Below are 15480 nucleotides of genomic sequence, written 5' to 3'. Positions count from 1 at the left end.
CTTTTTTTTAAACGTTAAGCATATATTTATACTATTTTGTATATTGAGCCTAAATTGATATTTTTCCAAAAACCAAAAACTGTTTTAGTAAGTTATCCTTTTATAAATTTGGTAATTAAGATTAAATTAATACCAACAAACGCCATTAAAGAACATTAAACTTAAGACATGTGCTAATAAATACTACTAGTACTAATGAATCAGATAGTCATCATACGTTTAAAATCCGAAAGCTGTGGATACGGTTCACGCGCCGATAATGGGAGTGAAAGACGTTTTCTAACGAATCTCTTACGCCGGTCTTTACTGGAGGCAGCAGCAAAGTCCTTCAATGCCGGTACTTCTTACCGATGAATGCACCAATCATGAAAGACATAAACAAAGAAAAAGAAAAAAAAAATTAAAGGTAGAATCTTGAAAAGAAAACAAATTAAAACCCTTTGAGCAACACCCAAAAGAAAAAGATAGCAATTTTACACACAGCAGTAATAAGGTCATGAGTGAGTGAGAATCATGTGATCCACCACCGCCACCTCTCTTTCTCTCTCCAAAACAGAAGGACCCATCATAAATTTCTCTACCCACAATCTAACCCTTTTGTTATTTTTGTATTCTGTCTTCTTTTTCCTAACTTTCTTCTTTTAATCGTTTGAAAGAGGTTCTTTTGATTTTGTTTTGTTCTTGGTGGGTTTCATCAATGGCTTCAAGTGCTTCTAGGTTTATCAAGTGTGTGACAGTTGGAGATGGTGCTGTAGGAAAGACTTGCATGCTTATTTGTTATACTAGTAACAAGTTTCCTACTGTAAGTTCTGTTTCTTTATCACATGGTTTTAAAGATTTCTTTTTTCACCCTGTTGTGGTCTTCTATGTAGATCATTGTCTTTTTTTTTTATCTGGGTTTTGCAGCTTTTCTGCTTTTCATGTTTTCTTCTCTTTCTAGTCTCCTTCTGGTGCTAAATTTTGTCTTTTTTTTTTTTACCTTATCTGGATTTCGTGATGCCCAATTGTTTATCGATCTTTTCAGTTAAAAAATAATAATAGCTTTCTTGTTCATCAGGATTATATACCCACTGTGTTTGATAACTTCAGTGCAAATGTGACAATCGAAGGGATGACTGTCAATTTAGGTCTTTGGGATACAGCTGGTATGGTTTTCTTTTTGTTTTTTTTTTGTTCTCTTGACATTTTTCTTCCCCATTTTTGTTTATCATTTTTTTTTTTGCTTGCGTCTTTTTTTTTTATTTACTTATAGGACAGGAAGACTATAATAGATTGAGACCCTTGAGTTACAGAGGAGCTGATGTGTTTGTGTTAGCTTTCTCCTTGGTTAGCAGGGCGAGTTATGAGAATGTACTTAAAAAGGTATATACATTTCACCCAATTTTGGGTTTCTTTTATTTCTGATTTGTGTTACCCCCTAACTCATAGTTACTTGTTCAGTGGGTTCCTGAGCTTCAGCATTTTGCTCCAGGTATCCCAGTTGTACTGGTTGGCACCAAATTGGGTAAGTCTCTATTGAATTTGATCTGTGTTAAACTAGGAAGTAGGATGCATCTTGCTTACTCTAATTTCAGCTTCCTAGGCTGTCTTCTCTTGTGGATTGAATTGATTAATCAAAGTAAGAATATTAAATCGCAAGTGGAACATGCTAGTTTGTGAATCACAAGCAGATACAGTAATCATGATTGTCAATTCACTGTTACACAGGTTGCTTCTGAAAATAAAATTGGGTTTTTTATATCTCTCATGTGGAAAATTCGATATTTGAGATGGATTTAGGATTGATACCCGTTTTACATGATAATTAATGTTTCAAAACTTTGTTAGAGGTCATCTTGCCTGAATTTAGTGGACAATTTTATATAAGACTTGAGGGATCACTTCTTTTATTTTGATTTTTCTTCCATATCTTTCCATCAACTTCCTTTTTTGGCATTCAGCCCCTTGGTGCATTACTGCACTGTTTCTGAACGATCACAGATTGGACAAGGGCCTAAAAGTGATGAAGTCTGATTGTCTTTAAGTAGTTAAAAAGTTTCTGCGTTGTCAATGGAGGCTTTAAGCAATGCTTTAGCATGCTCGATAAACGAGCAAATGTTTACAAACTTGCAATTTTCTTCAGGAATATAGTTTTGCATATTTCTCTGTATTCCTGTGTGGTCCCAAATGACAACAACACATTGGTTCAACATTCTGTTTTCCAATTTCCAATAATAAATGCCGCACGCTCAATACGATGTTTTATGAACTTAAAAATCTTGTCTATATTTTCTTCATTGCACAGTTGCTGATGTAACTTGTTCTGCTTGAACTTTTGCGGCAACTGGGCAAGATAAACGTATAGTTATGAACTACCCAAACTTCTCAAAGTATTTGCCTTTATTCTTATTGTTTTTCAAATGACTTGAACATGAATTATCATCCAGTGACTTGACTGCCATACAAACATGGAGATTACTGTTCCACAATAGTTACTTCAAGTTTATAGTTGCTATTCTTTTCTTTTGCTGATTGATACAATCCTATGATGCTTTTAGGGTGCTCATCTGTCCAAGTTGACTATTCTTGCATGTAGATGGATTAGTGAATTATGATTCAACTAGTTCACAATTGAAATTATCTTTCACAGCTACTGACGTTCCATAGAAAAATTTACATTTCTTTACAGATTTATCATGCTGAGTAAATTGGTTTGTCCTGTTGTAGTTACCAACACTATAGTCACATTCTGATTCTTCTTAAATTTGGACGTGAGCCATGTGATGCTTTTCAAAATTCTGAGACTAATGGATGTTTTTTTGAAATGGACATGTAGATCTTCGTGAGGATAAGTATTATTTAGCTGATCACCCTGGCTCAGTACCTGTTACAACTGCACAGGTGCTCTTTCTATTCAGTTGTTGCCTTGTGCCTTCTTTTTGGTAATAATGCAATACTGATCGAAGTGATGGTAATTCTTTTCATGACCAGGGAGAGGAACTCCGCAGACAGATTGGTGCAGCATATTATGTTGAATGCAGCTCAAAAACTCAACAGGTATCGTATATCTAGTCAATTGCATGTAAACAACTTGTTTCCATTGAACTGAAGTTCCTGAAATGATGTTAGTCCAGTTTGAATTACTCACCTAGAAGTCAAGATTGTGTAACTTCTGAAAGTTAGACCCTGTTATTTGTATTACTTTCGGTTTCCCGTGTCACTAATAATAATCCTTTTTGAAGTCAATCTCCTGGTAAGATTTCTGATCAAGTGGCTTCCAATTTCCCACCCAATGCTTGGCTGAAAATTGATGTTCCTTAATGAAAATTCTATTTAGGGTCTATTTGCCTATGGTCAACATCTTGACCTCATGAAAATCCAAACATAAATAAATGCATGCTTCCTTTACTATGTCGAGTTTTCTTGTAATATGAAGTAATGATATTGTTTGTTTGTGCATCAATTATATGCTTTACTTGTCAAAGATTCCATTTTTAATGGTATCTGTGACTCTTATGTCTTCCTCGCCTTTGCTTTGCAGAATGTGAAAATTGTCTTTGATGCTGCGATCAAGGTGGTTATCAAACCAGCACATAAACAAAAAGAGATTGTAAAAAAGCAAAATCGAGGATGCCTATTGTCAGTAACATTTTCCTCACCCTTCTGTTGCTGTTTATTGATTTTATATTTGAGAAGTTTCTTCGTCAGTGTGGCCTCTTAGATGTGAAAATCTTCATTTTCTTATTGTTTGCTTTTCTCTCTTCCACCGTTCGGAGAGATTCAGATGAAAACATGTAGTCCTGAATTGAGCAAAATGTTATTAAGTTCTTAATTCTGATGCAAACTAGATCGGATGGTTAGGCTTACTTAAGTTGAGAATCATGCACCAAGGAGATACCTTGTAGGAATCAAGTGAAGAAAGATTAAAAGGATAGTGCATTTCCATGCAGTATAACTTGTTGTAGAGCAGCCAACTTGTCTTTAAATGACCATAGAGGGTGAAGCCTTTGTTAAGAGGAACTTACGCATTATGTGCTAGCAAATGAGGATTCACAGTTGGAGGGAAGAGTATGCTTGGAATAATGTAAGAGAAATTTTTGAAGAATGACGTGTTGGGATTGAAATGACAAGTTTGAAGGAATGTTATGCGGTCTCAAGAAATACTTGTTTGTGAGCATGTTGTATGCACCTGTTTGGATGTGGATGCATGCTTGAAAATCCTTAGGAGCATGAGTCGGTTTTTGGATTATTTTACGATAACAGCTACAGAATGGGTATAGTACTAAACATGCATATTTCTGTATTTGTGTAAATGCAAAAATCTATATTGGACAGTATTTTCTTAGGGAAGATCTCTGTAATAGGACTGAAAAACTCGATCACTTTGGTTCTTTATTTGATGGCGAGTGTCACTGAATTGCATCCATGAGCTATGCATTACATATCTTATTGTTTTTGGTCTGTATTTGAGTGTCAGCATAGAAGTTTGAAGTATGTGTTTTTTTAGGTGATAATAGTTGTCTTAATCTATAGTACCGGACCTCCACCTTGCTTATCCACATACCTCGAGGAAAAAACTGCAAATGGAACCCAAATACTAGCAATTAATTTCAGTTCTGATGTCCTTCTTACAAATTAGCTTAGCAAATCTTATGGCTGTTGTTAAAAGCGTGTTTCTTTGGATAACCTATTCTTTCTGAGTCACTGGGGTTCCAAGTTAATCTGTGGTGTTAATGTGAATATTTAGCACTTTCAGTAGCCAAATTTTCTTACTTATTGGCTCCCAAGATACCAAATTTAGGCTGATTCTGTGTTGCTTTCATGAGTTAAATTATCGTACATTCGGTATCCTCATAGCTTTCGTTTTGAATTGCAGAAACATATTTACTGGGAGGAGGCTAGTGTGTTTCAGAAGAAGCTGATACTATTTTCTTCAGGAAATGATCTTTTGGATGTCTGACTCTGCTAAATTGCTAATAGGTTACTGGAGTAGTTCCAATGAATATGAATTTTAAACCCATTGTTTTCTGATTTCTGTACATCCCTCCTAGGATGTTTGACAATTGCTAATCCTATTTTTGTTCTTTATTTTTTTTTAACATATCCGGTATCTCTAATATCTTGTATAATAGTTTACATGTATGTATTGATTTGTACCAGTTGCTAAGCTTTGCCTGCAGTGTTCATAGCATCTTAATATTTTGGTTTGATGTGGTTAAAAATATCTACTGATCAACTGTTAGATTGGTGTGTAAAATGCCGTTCATATTATATTTTTTTCTTTTAATATCGACTCTTTAACAAAGACATGATGTAGAAAACGTACATAGAGTTTAACTACTGAGTGTGGAATGGTTGTTGAAACTAGACCGAAAGGAACGGAATCAAAATTCATTTTTATTTCTAGACCGAATCAGATCATTACAGTTCAAACTGAACCATCTCTTTGAACTGTACCATCTTATTTCGGTAAGATATGAATTGGAACTTATTGCTTCTTCAATCAAAATGAGTTCCTTTTCTAATCTGTAGGCTACAATACTCCTAAATAATAATTGAATGGGGTATCTAATCTGTAGGCTACATTACTGCCAAATAATAATTGAAGGGGGTAAAATTAAAAGGAGGCTGGCGGCACAGTATGTCGATGAACAAAGCAAGGAGATTAACTCATGCTTGTCGCTTATTACCAGAAGCATGTCGATGAACAGATCAAGGAGATTAAACCATGCTTGTTGTTGATCCTAGGCAATGCGAGCCCAAAAAGTTACCGATGAATTGATGCTATGGAGTTATTGATTTTAGTGACATTTCTGTTGATTTTGGTATATTGAACCAAGTTTATCTTCACCTGATTTTGGTATATTGAACCAGAGGTTGAGATTGTTAAAAATTGATTATTTTTTAGAGGATAGCTTCATAGTAACTAGCCGTCTGTTTGCTCTTGCACCCGCTGAGATAGAAATTGCAAGATATCAACAGACAACCATGGAAAGGACGAAGATTGGGCTAGAAAAGGAAAAAAGACAATGACGAGACGGTTTCACTATGGTCAAATCGAAATGTGTGAGGTGTGGGTTAGCTTTCAGAGTTTGAAGAATTTTCACTATGGGCAAATCAAAGCGTTGAAGGGCTCACAGGGTTTGAAGAATTTAGGATGGATCTGTAAATTGGCAACTTCAACCAAGAGACAGATAAAGCAAATGAAAGGGATCAATTTGTTTCCAGAACTTAATGTCTAAAGCATATATCTATATCAGACAGCACAGCACAGCTGGAATCAGTACGATTAACTACGGAAATGCATATCATCCAAGCAATTATAAATTGACAAAAGAACAACTGTCCTTGTGATCTTGAAACAATTTCAAACTAAGAATTTGCCCAACTATTATTTGGTACTACTACTACACTTGCGCACTTCAAATCCTCCATATAAATAAACAAACATGCAATATTTCACATATTTTCTTGCATAAAGCAAGCCATAGGAATCACCAAATACAATACAAGCATACAATCTCGCCTTTTTGGGAAGTTGCTCACCTTACATACTCCAATTACTCAAGCGGTAAAAAACCATAAAAAAATCATCCAAGTTCCTTCCTATTAGACTGGATACAGAATATCAACCAACATTAAACCAAAATAGTCAAATTCCCAGTATCAGTGTACAAATTCACGTTGTCGTCACAAGCCCATTTAATCCTTACCAGTTAACAAAAGCATCCAAGTAAAACATTGCTTCCAAACATGATCACAAGTTAGAAAATTGGAGAGTACAAGGGAGAGGGAATTTTATGATACAAATTCCAGTTGGTCGAATGCCTTTCATATAATTACTGATTGCAAGCTAGGCTAGAATTCACTGTTAAGCAAATAATCTACAGATGATTAATCAATAAAATAAATTAAAATTAGAATACAAAAAAGCAACCAAAGCATATGCCAGAGCAAGAAAAACTCAAGTACCAAAATTCGCTGACCAATCTGCTCATATATGTAACTGAAATAAAGAAGAAAAGAAACAAAAGATAAATTAATAACAAAGCACATACAGAAGGGCTTCTGTTTAAAGCAGTTTAGTAACCCAACTTCCATTGTCGGAAGGGTTGGATTGGAACAGGATTGTTCTGGGTTCAACAGTATATATTGCAGATGCACTGAACGAGGGTGTGGACACCAATTCCAATGCCTGGGCAACACAACTTTCCAACAGTTAAATATCTACAAAGCGAAAAGTGCACTGCAGATGCCCAGTACAATATTCATGGAAATACCAGCTTCAAGTCCCAGACAAATTCCTTTTATGACAGTATTGGCACAACGAAAGGTTGGGGGTCGGAGACTGAACAACATCAAACAACTCACTTACCACCCATCCTTACGAGCACAAGTTAATGACAACCCCTGGGAATTGGCATGCTCATCTGAACTGGAAAAGAAAAGCATCGGAGACAAAAAAAAAAAATCAATATAACTAACCGAGTGGCAAGAAACATTTATGTAGCTCAAGCTCGAGACGATGAAAATCATTAAATGATAGCGAGAATGCAATTTGATAAATAGTTCATATCTCAGATTTCAAGGAAAACAAAATGAGAAAAAAAGAGTATAATATAACAAATAGAACTTACAGGCTTCCTGGTCAATGTTCCATCAAATATCTATTGCCAGGATGATTGCTTATAACCTTCCCACCCTCCATCCGGTTCCTTCCTCTTCAAAACCCCCCCTCCTGCAACTTGATACATCCTCGATTGTTCCTCTGCAATGGCCTGTGAATTGGCAACAGACAATTGCCTTGATGCAAGAGAAGATGTCTCATCCCGCCCTTCTATGTCTGGGCCTAGGGGACCTGTGTTGAGGTCCAGCCCCTGACGACCCCATTTCCTACTGCTCTCAGCACTACCACTATTATTACTATCAGGAAGGCCAACAACAAAAGGCCTATTATAATGGGACTGTACTGCACCAGTAGGTCCTAATACCTGAGAATGCATGGCGGGAAAGCAAATCCTTCCACCAGATGGCGAGTCCACATAAGGGGTTGAACCACCTGAAAATGCCGTTGAATGCAGAGGAAAGTTTCCAAAAGAAAAGACAGGATACTGGAAAGGTGCAGATGGAAATGGAACAGCTGGAGAAGATGACAATACTGGGCCCCTGTAGACATCAGGAGTATATGGTGTACTAACAGCAGAGGCAGCTAAAATCCTTTGAGGCCCACCAGGTGCAACCACCGGGAATGGCTGCTCTCCTCTATCAGGCAAAGCAGATTGCATTGCCATTGCCGAATATGGATTTCCCTGCGTGAACCATGAAGAAAAATTCCCAATTTCTGCATTGTTTATTCGAAGGGTAGAAACAGATGGTTGGGCATGGGTTGGTGCACTATTCCTGGTGTGCTGCCCAAATGATGATTGTTCCACACAGGCCTCGTCAACAAGAGGTCCATCATTCAAATCAAAGTCCCTGCGAACCCTCACATTTCTGTTATGGATACCACCGAAGGGTGATTTGACTGGCTGAAGCTGTACATCCAGCATATGGCTGTTACTTGTTACAATATCAGTAGGCTCATCCATTCTATTCAAATCAAGATCAAGTCCCACAAAGTTTCGAACAGGCGCAGAACCCATTGATTCATCATGTGATAGATCATGATTATTTGCAAGGTCACATGCAGAACCTATGGTACTTCGAAAAGCCATGTCCTCATGGATTCTTTCATCAGCTACATTCAAGTCAATATCTAATGGAGGACGAGTGACTTTAGCAGCAGGCAAATCAGGAAGAGAGTTGCAAATTGTAAGGGGTAATTCCAGTGATTTTCTAGGTTCTGCTGGTCGAAATGCACTTGTTGCTGCTGATCCCTTCCAACCAAGCTCTACTTTATTCTTTAGCAAATCCTCTGGAGGAACAAAAGGCCTTTTAGCAGCAGAAGCTACTGTAATTGAAGCTGGAAGACCACTGGAACCAGAAGAAACAGGTAAAGACAATGGGCTAACTAACGGAACACGAGTAGAACTTTCAGGTGCTCTCAAGTTATTCAGTTCCCCAAATCTCCCATCATCAACGCTAAAGCCTTCATTGAGATCAAATTCCATTTTTGCTTCTTTATTTGAATCCCCTGCTGAAGAGGGAGCCTTATCCATAACCGCAGAGGTACATTCTTCAGTTTCATCAGCTTCAGTGCCAGTCAACCTTGATCCCCCTGATCTTGCTTTCTGTTCAGGATCTTGCACTGTAGGTGATAACTTCTGAGAAGAAATAGCCCCATCAGCAATTTGTTCACTACCTCGGTTACCTTCTACACTCTCGACAAAATGATCCTTATGGTCATTGACAGCTGAACTGATATTACTTTCCTCAGTTTTTTGTTTCCCAAGAGGCTGACTCCCGCAGTCTGTTTCATCAGCCTTTAAAGCCTTAACCACATCAATATTTTCAGAAATTACACCATTTCCAGAATCAAAACGATACAACATTTCTCTACTATTTCCCTTTGTGCCCTCAGAATGAAGTGCATTCAACTCACTGATATTTTTCATGTTCTCATTGGCAATTGCTAAAGATCGGTAATGAAATGATCCTACAACAGTTTCAGTCCCCACCACCCCTGGAACTTTAACTTTATCTTCATGATCAAAAGAGTTGCTCACTTCTTTGGGAACAGATTGGACACCTTCATTTGACTTGCTGCATGACTTCTCCTCACGTGTTTCCATCCCTTTGCCATGTGATGACTTCTCTACTATGCTGGAAGATAGCACAGCCAATGATGTACAAGTTAATTTATCTTCAGTTTTCACATTGCTTCCTATGCAGGGTTCTAAAACTTGCTGCACATCCATATGTGAAGAATTCAGATGCCCATTTAGCTCCGTCATCAACTTCTCATGGGATGACAAAATTAGCTTATCTTCTGTGTTCTTAGCTGGTAGATTGCTTGCACTAATACTCCGCTTCTCATGCTCATCATCAACAGGCTGACCTCGTTCTGGAGCAAAGTTATCACCTGGTGATGATTTTATTCTTGAACCAGTGCCTATGCAAGAGTGCTCAACAATAGTGGCCTTTCTTTGTGGTGAAGGAGTGGGTGAAGCTGTCTCTAATTTAGACATCTCGCCTGTAGCCACACTAGCAAGTAAGTTCATTCCAACATCATCTGCACCAGAAATAGATGGTATATTTGGTTCAGAGTACTTTACACAACTTTCAATCAACGCATTCATAGAACTGAAAGAAGCCTCCTGCAATTTCAAAGATTTACTCTCATTTCCGGAAGACGAGGAAGCAGCTTTGGAAACCTCTACTAATTTTCTTGTGTCATCACCAGTCCTAGAGTTATCTTCATCGGGAGCAGTAGCAGGAGATCGATCTCCCTCATCAGAACCAGTCAGCACCTCTTTGAAATCATTGCTTTGCCATGACTCAGCATTGACATCAGATAATACATTAACTCGATATGCATCATTCTTGTCCTTCAAGGTCCGGTCAAATTGATCATGCTGCGCGGGAGAAGAAGCTCTGCTGGTCATTATTGAAGGGTCTTCAAACGATCCTCCACTAGCACTCCTTGCTGGACTGCGGCCTCTATTGGACAGTTTAACAATCAATTTGTGGTTATTCCCCTCTGCAACAGGAACATCAACCACTTTCTCACATGTCAAACTAGACTGTTGTAATTTTTCTGAATTTGGATTCCGCTGCACAGACGAATTCCTACTTGACCCAATTTCCTTTTGCATACAAGAGGAAGTTGGCCCTGGAAAGCCATTCATTGATTTACGGTGCCGAGAAGAACCACCAATGATCTTATTCGTGGTCATTGAAACAGCAGTTGAGCTTCTTGCATCCTCCTTTCCAGAATACCCCCCAGCCTTAGCATGGTCACTAGAACAAGATTGACTATTATTGTGGGACTGACTAGAACTGCTGCTTTTCTCATCTCCTGCTGTTGTTAGAGGAGGATCACCTACACCAGCAACACCTGTAATCCGAGGCTGTCCGTCTTTTAAGTCTTTTAAGCTATTACCAACTGATGCTGAAGATGGAACTGATTTCAATGAGCCAGGAGGTGCAGATACAGACTTAGGTTCCCCATGGACAAGTTTGACAGGAACACTTTTTGAAGCTGCAAGTTGAGCTGCTGAACTCTTAATTGCAATCTCAGAGGTTGCACCTGAATGTCGGCTTCCACCGTGTGAAACTTCCGGAAGGCGTTGCCTTGCTGCCCAAGACACGGCCTGGTTAGAACCAGACTTCGCGTCCATCTCAGCCTCCACTCGTTTCTTCCATGTATCAACTAGGCTCCTTGATTTCTTCTGGATTTCCAAGTTCTTATGTGTACGGAGATGATTCACTGACTTACCAATGTAACACATTTGCAAAGCATGAAGATTCACAGGCAACTTGTCAAGCGCACGAAGTAAAACTAAGAGAAAATCCTCAATAGGTTTATCATTATCCTTCAAACTACTACCATCACCAATCTTCCCTTTGTGCACCTCCTGCAGCCATTCATCAAGCACAGGCAAGCCCCTAAGCTGCACAAACCGATTAAGGCAGTCAAACTTATCTGTAGCTGCTATTACACCAGCCAGTATTGACCGGCCTACCAAATCTATCTTTTTATCAGTTCTCTCTGGGAGCATTAGCTGTACTAATTTTTCAACGCCTTCAGGATCAACAAGCCCCCCTCTCTCTGTAAATTTTGCAATCTCAGATTTCCAAAAGCTTTCTGGCCTAGAATGACCAGAGTCACCATCATCCATTTTTGACGAACGTTCTCGTTTAACAGGCTCAGAGCCCTGATCTACTCGCTCCCGCTTCTTTCCCTTAACTTGAGATGGAAAAGACGTTGTACTGTTATGTATGCTATCTGAACTGGGTTTTAACTGTGAGGTTGATGTTGGACCATTGATTGGCTTTGGAGAACGTCCACCAGGTTGCACTGTTGCATGCATTTCTATGCGTGTCTTGTACAATAGTTGATCTACTTCTTCTTGACGTTCCTGTGAAACAGAAATATCAACCTCCATAAAAGAATTGATAGTCCCAAAACAAAATGCAGAAGGGGCAAAGGGAACATACATTAATATAATCTTGATCAGTTAGCCACCATAAACACTTGTTTGTAATGTCATAAACTCTTCGGCACACAAATGAGCGGATCCCTGATGGAAGTCTGACACCTTTAGCAAGGAATGCAACTTTACACGGATGGAGTAGTGATGCAGCAGGAATCTCATCCTTATGAAAGGAATAGAATACTTCGTTTGGCGCAGCTTCCAATAGGATGCCTTTGCCAAGCTTCACTTCAGAAGGTCGATAGAGCCAATTTACACATAACCTTAAATCGTTTTCTTTACCAGTAGTCAACCAACGAATTATTCCAATGAAAGGCGGGGAGTCCTGTGGTGGTTTGAAAAGAGCACAATCCCCAACACTGATCTTGCGTCCGTCCTGTTTGAGAGAAACTATCAGTGAACTTCAGTGAAATACTATAAAAATTACATGCAAAGAAAGAAAGAAAAAAAGGGATAAATATAGCTGTACCTCCAACTCTTACAAAAAAAAAAAAAAGACATAATAACCATCTAAAGTTATAATAGCAATGGTTATTGAAACTATCAGTGAACTTCAGTGGAATACTATAAAAATTACATGCAAAGAAAGAAAGAAAAATAGGGATAAATATAGCTGTACCTCCAACTATTACAAAAAAAAGAAAAGACATAACTAAAGTTATAATATCAATGGTTCCAGAGACAATAGATCAGACAGCCATGCATCAATAACCATGCTACTACTATTAAGATCAACAGCATGAATTTCAAAAACCATTTCTCTAAATTTCAATGACTGACTTTTTTGTTACATGTACTGTAGTACAGTAGAGCATTCAGCACAATAAAAGAAAAACACGAATACAGTACCCTCCATGTATTTCTTCTCTCCAAAGCATAATAATCCATGATCAGTCAATTGGTCGCTTATCTGCTTGTCACTCTTCACAAAGTCAAACTTCTCCATTTCAAGCCTCTAAATTAGAACTATTTAATCCCTCCTATAGTATCTAAACAGAGTCGAACTCCAAAATCAATCAAACTAGAAAACCCGGAATTCGTCTAAACTTCTATGCAGAACAATTCAAACATGCATTTCTGCAACCAGATTCGCGCAAACATGTAAATTGGGTCAGTCATTTCACCAAATATCCAATAATTCAAACCCTACAGATGCAATTTTTTTATCTAAAAAATCAACCCATTTTCAAATTAACTGCATCAAATTCAACCATTGTCACCTCAATTACTCAACTCCCCCTGAAATCCAGTGCATAAATCCTTCCTTGTCCATCCCAAAAACCACACTCCAATACCCCGTCATTCATAAAAAGCAAAAGTTGGAACTCAGAAGAAAAAAGAAACTTTATTTTTCAAGAACAAAAAAGGGATAATTTTTTTATTTAAAAAAATGCGAAACAAATTAGCAGGAGATAACAATGAGGAAGAGTAGGAACATCACCAGCAACAGAGAATTGAAAGGAAATCATTTTCCTGACTTCTAAATTACTAAGAAAATTAAGAAACAGCAAGGACATTATCTATGCATGCATACATAAGTTGAAACCTAGAAATCATTAACATTTTTATGAATAACTTCCTTTTTCATTCAACTAAACAAAAACCAAAAGGAATAATATCAAATAGGTAGAAAAACTATCATGTTCTTCACTGAATATAGCATTAAAACAGAAATATATTAATGTCTTGCAAAATATTTTCAAGATATAAAAAGTGTCTATAAAACATTTTCAGAAATTATTACTTCAAAATAACTGTAATTGAGTCATAAACACGCCCACATAAAATCTTGAAGACATCTTTTAAACTTCCAAGCAAAATTATATCAAATTAGGTGAAACATAATAAAGCTAGGAAGGAATAGAATCTTCGAGATGAGGAAGTAAGGAAAACAGGTTATCCCACCATGACCCATAACTTCAAACATTGATCATATTAGGGAAATTCCTTCTAATTTTGCCAGAAATCAATAGAAAATTCAGGCCCATCAAAATGACACTAAGTTTGACGAAAAATTCAAAATGCACCAAAAAGGAAAACTAGACAGATTCTCCGTTTTCTACTATCCCATAAAAATGCACAAAATGGATGGAGCACTCCTTAGAAGCCAACTCCAACAATTAAGTTCTTTTATACCAAACCAGTCAACACCAGAAATTCTATTCACAGTTTCAAACTCTAACTAACTAAAGACGGCATAATTTCAGTTTCAGGACAAATAAAACATAATTAGAAAAATTCATCCTTCCCATCATTAAGACATAAACATTGCCAATACATGCAGCGCCAGCCTCGAATCATCTCAGGTCACTCAGAAAAATCTGCTAATGTTTTTTTTTTTTTTTTGTAATCTCTACTAACACAAACTTATATATCAGCTCCCAGTACCCAAATTTAAGCCCGCAGGAGCCCCGACACAGTTATCACCGGAACTTAAGAATATAAAAAAAGCAAATGGAAAACAAAAACATGTACAAGGGGGAAAAAAAAAACTACCTTGGAAAATGAATTAGCTGGAGATATCGAAGAAGAAGATGAGGAAACATCACCAGCTACAACCGAATTGCCACGCGTGGGTCCTGTCCACATGTGCCGGCCCCTTTTCCTTTCCTCACATGCCCGTCCATGCATAGCCTTGCATTTTGCCCCTCGAGTACCATCAATCCCCTCTCCTTAATTCAAAATTCGAACCCCGCTACACTTCCTTATATCAAATTTCACCAATTTCGAAGCTAACCCTAGATCCACCCCAAAGTGCAGCGTTCTACCATTCAAAACCCTAAAATTCACTTTGCCCTGATCGAATTCCGGTTCCAAATCGTTTGAAAATAGGATAAATCGATCCAACTTCAGCTCCGATCCGCTCAATTGAAGAGATATCGATCTTCGATAAATAAAAGGTTAGAGAATCTCAGAGAGAAAGAAAAACAGCAAGGAATAGAGAAATGGAAGAAAAAAGAGACGGCAAAAAGAGAAGTTGTGTTTGGGTACTTGGTGGAACAGACGCGGGCATGTCGGGCAGATTGGGCAGTCCGGGCAACCGTGTGATAGCGTTTCCTGCGAATTCTAGTTTTTTATTCGAATATATTTTTATTTTATGGATTCTTTTTGTTAAAATAAATATACTCTCCTGTAAAAAAACAAAATTAACCGTCCTTACTAAATTCCAAACTAATTAGTTCGTTTTTCATTATTAAACTAATTATTTCTAAATCTATATATATAATATAAAACAGTAACGATGGAACTGACGTGTCACTTCCTTCTTTTTTAGTGATAAAAAATTTAATATATTAATTTTAATTTTATTATGTATATTTATCTATAAAAAGATTATTTTATCCCATATATCTAAGAGTACTACAGAATTTAAATTAATCCCTAAAATCTCTCTAATTCTCTACAC

At 37.5% G+C, this 15480-nt stretch overlaps 2 protein-coding genes across 3 annotated transcripts; one reads left to right on the top strand and one right to left on the bottom strand.

The window, feature by feature from the left end:
• The first annotated feature begins 269 nt into the window (after positions 1-269).
• LOC136231041 (rac-like GTP-binding protein 3) lies at positions 270-5170 on the top strand. The gene is made up of 8 exons (XM_066020286.1): positions 270-802; positions 1058-1145; positions 1253-1362; positions 1441-1504; positions 2816-2880; positions 2971-3036; positions 3521-3618; positions 4856-5170. Exons 1-8 carry the CDS (start codon positions 698-700, stop codon positions 4899-4901), a joined length of 642 nt encoding a protein of 213 aa, XP_065876358.1. The 5' UTR covers positions 270-697; the 3' UTR covers positions 4902-5170.
• Positions 5171-6850: 1680 nt separating this feature from the next.
• LOC136231035 (uncharacterized) lies at positions 6851-15019 on the bottom strand. 2 transcript variants are annotated; one of them, XM_066020274.1, is made up of 5 exons: positions 14571-15019; positions 12079-12450; positions 10256-11999; positions 7617-10150; positions 6851-7414 (listed from the first exon to the last, which is right to left on the bottom strand). In XM_066020274.1, the coding sequence occupies exons 1-4, from the start codon at positions 14703-14705 to the stop codon at positions 7647-7649; spliced, it is 4755 nt and encodes a 1584-aa protein (XP_065876346.1). In that variant the 5' UTR covers positions 14706-15019; the 3' UTR covers positions 6851-7414; positions 7617-7646. The 2 variants fall into 2 exon arrangements, with proteins under 2 accessions (XP_065876346.1, XP_065876338.1); XM_066020266.1 differs by having other exon boundaries at positions 7617-11999.
• Between the last annotated feature and the right edge of the window lie 461 nt (positions 15020-15480).

Source organism: Euphorbia lathyris, chromosome 1, assembly GCF_963576675.1.
Source record: "Euphorbia lathyris chromosome 1, ddEupLath1.1, whole genome shotgun sequence".
Lineage (NCBI taxonomy): Eukaryota > Viridiplantae > Streptophyta > Magnoliopsida > Malpighiales > Euphorbiaceae > Euphorbia > Euphorbia lathyris.
This window is presented reverse-complemented; position numbering and strand designations above follow the sequence as displayed.

Bases quoted from the DNA above. Each gene is read 5' to 3' on its own strand.
- LOC136231041 (XM_066020286.1), top strand. From the start codon at position 698: ATGGCTTCAAGTGCTTCTAGGTTTATCAAGTGTGTGACAGTTGGAGAT. The intron at 803-1,057 runs GTAAGTTCTGTT...CTTGTTCATCAG, and splicing joins CTAGTAACAAGTTTCCTACT to GATTATATACCCACTGTGTT. The intron at 1,146-1,252 runs GTATGGTTTTCT...ATTTACTTATAG, and splicing joins AGGTCTTTGGGATACAGCTG to GACAGGAAGACTATAATAGA.
- LOC136231035 (XM_066020266.1), bottom strand. From the start codon at position 14,705: ATGCATGGACGGGCATGTGAGGAAAGGAAAAGGGGCCGGCACATGTGG. The intron at 12,451-14,570 runs GTAGTTTTTTTT...TCTCTCAAACAG, and splicing joins CAGCTAATTCATTTTCCAAG to GACGGACGCAAGATCAGTGT. The intron at 12,000-12,078 runs GTATGTTCCCTT...TCTGTTTCACAG, and splicing joins CTGATCAAGATTATATTAAT to GAACGTCAAGAAGAAGTAGA.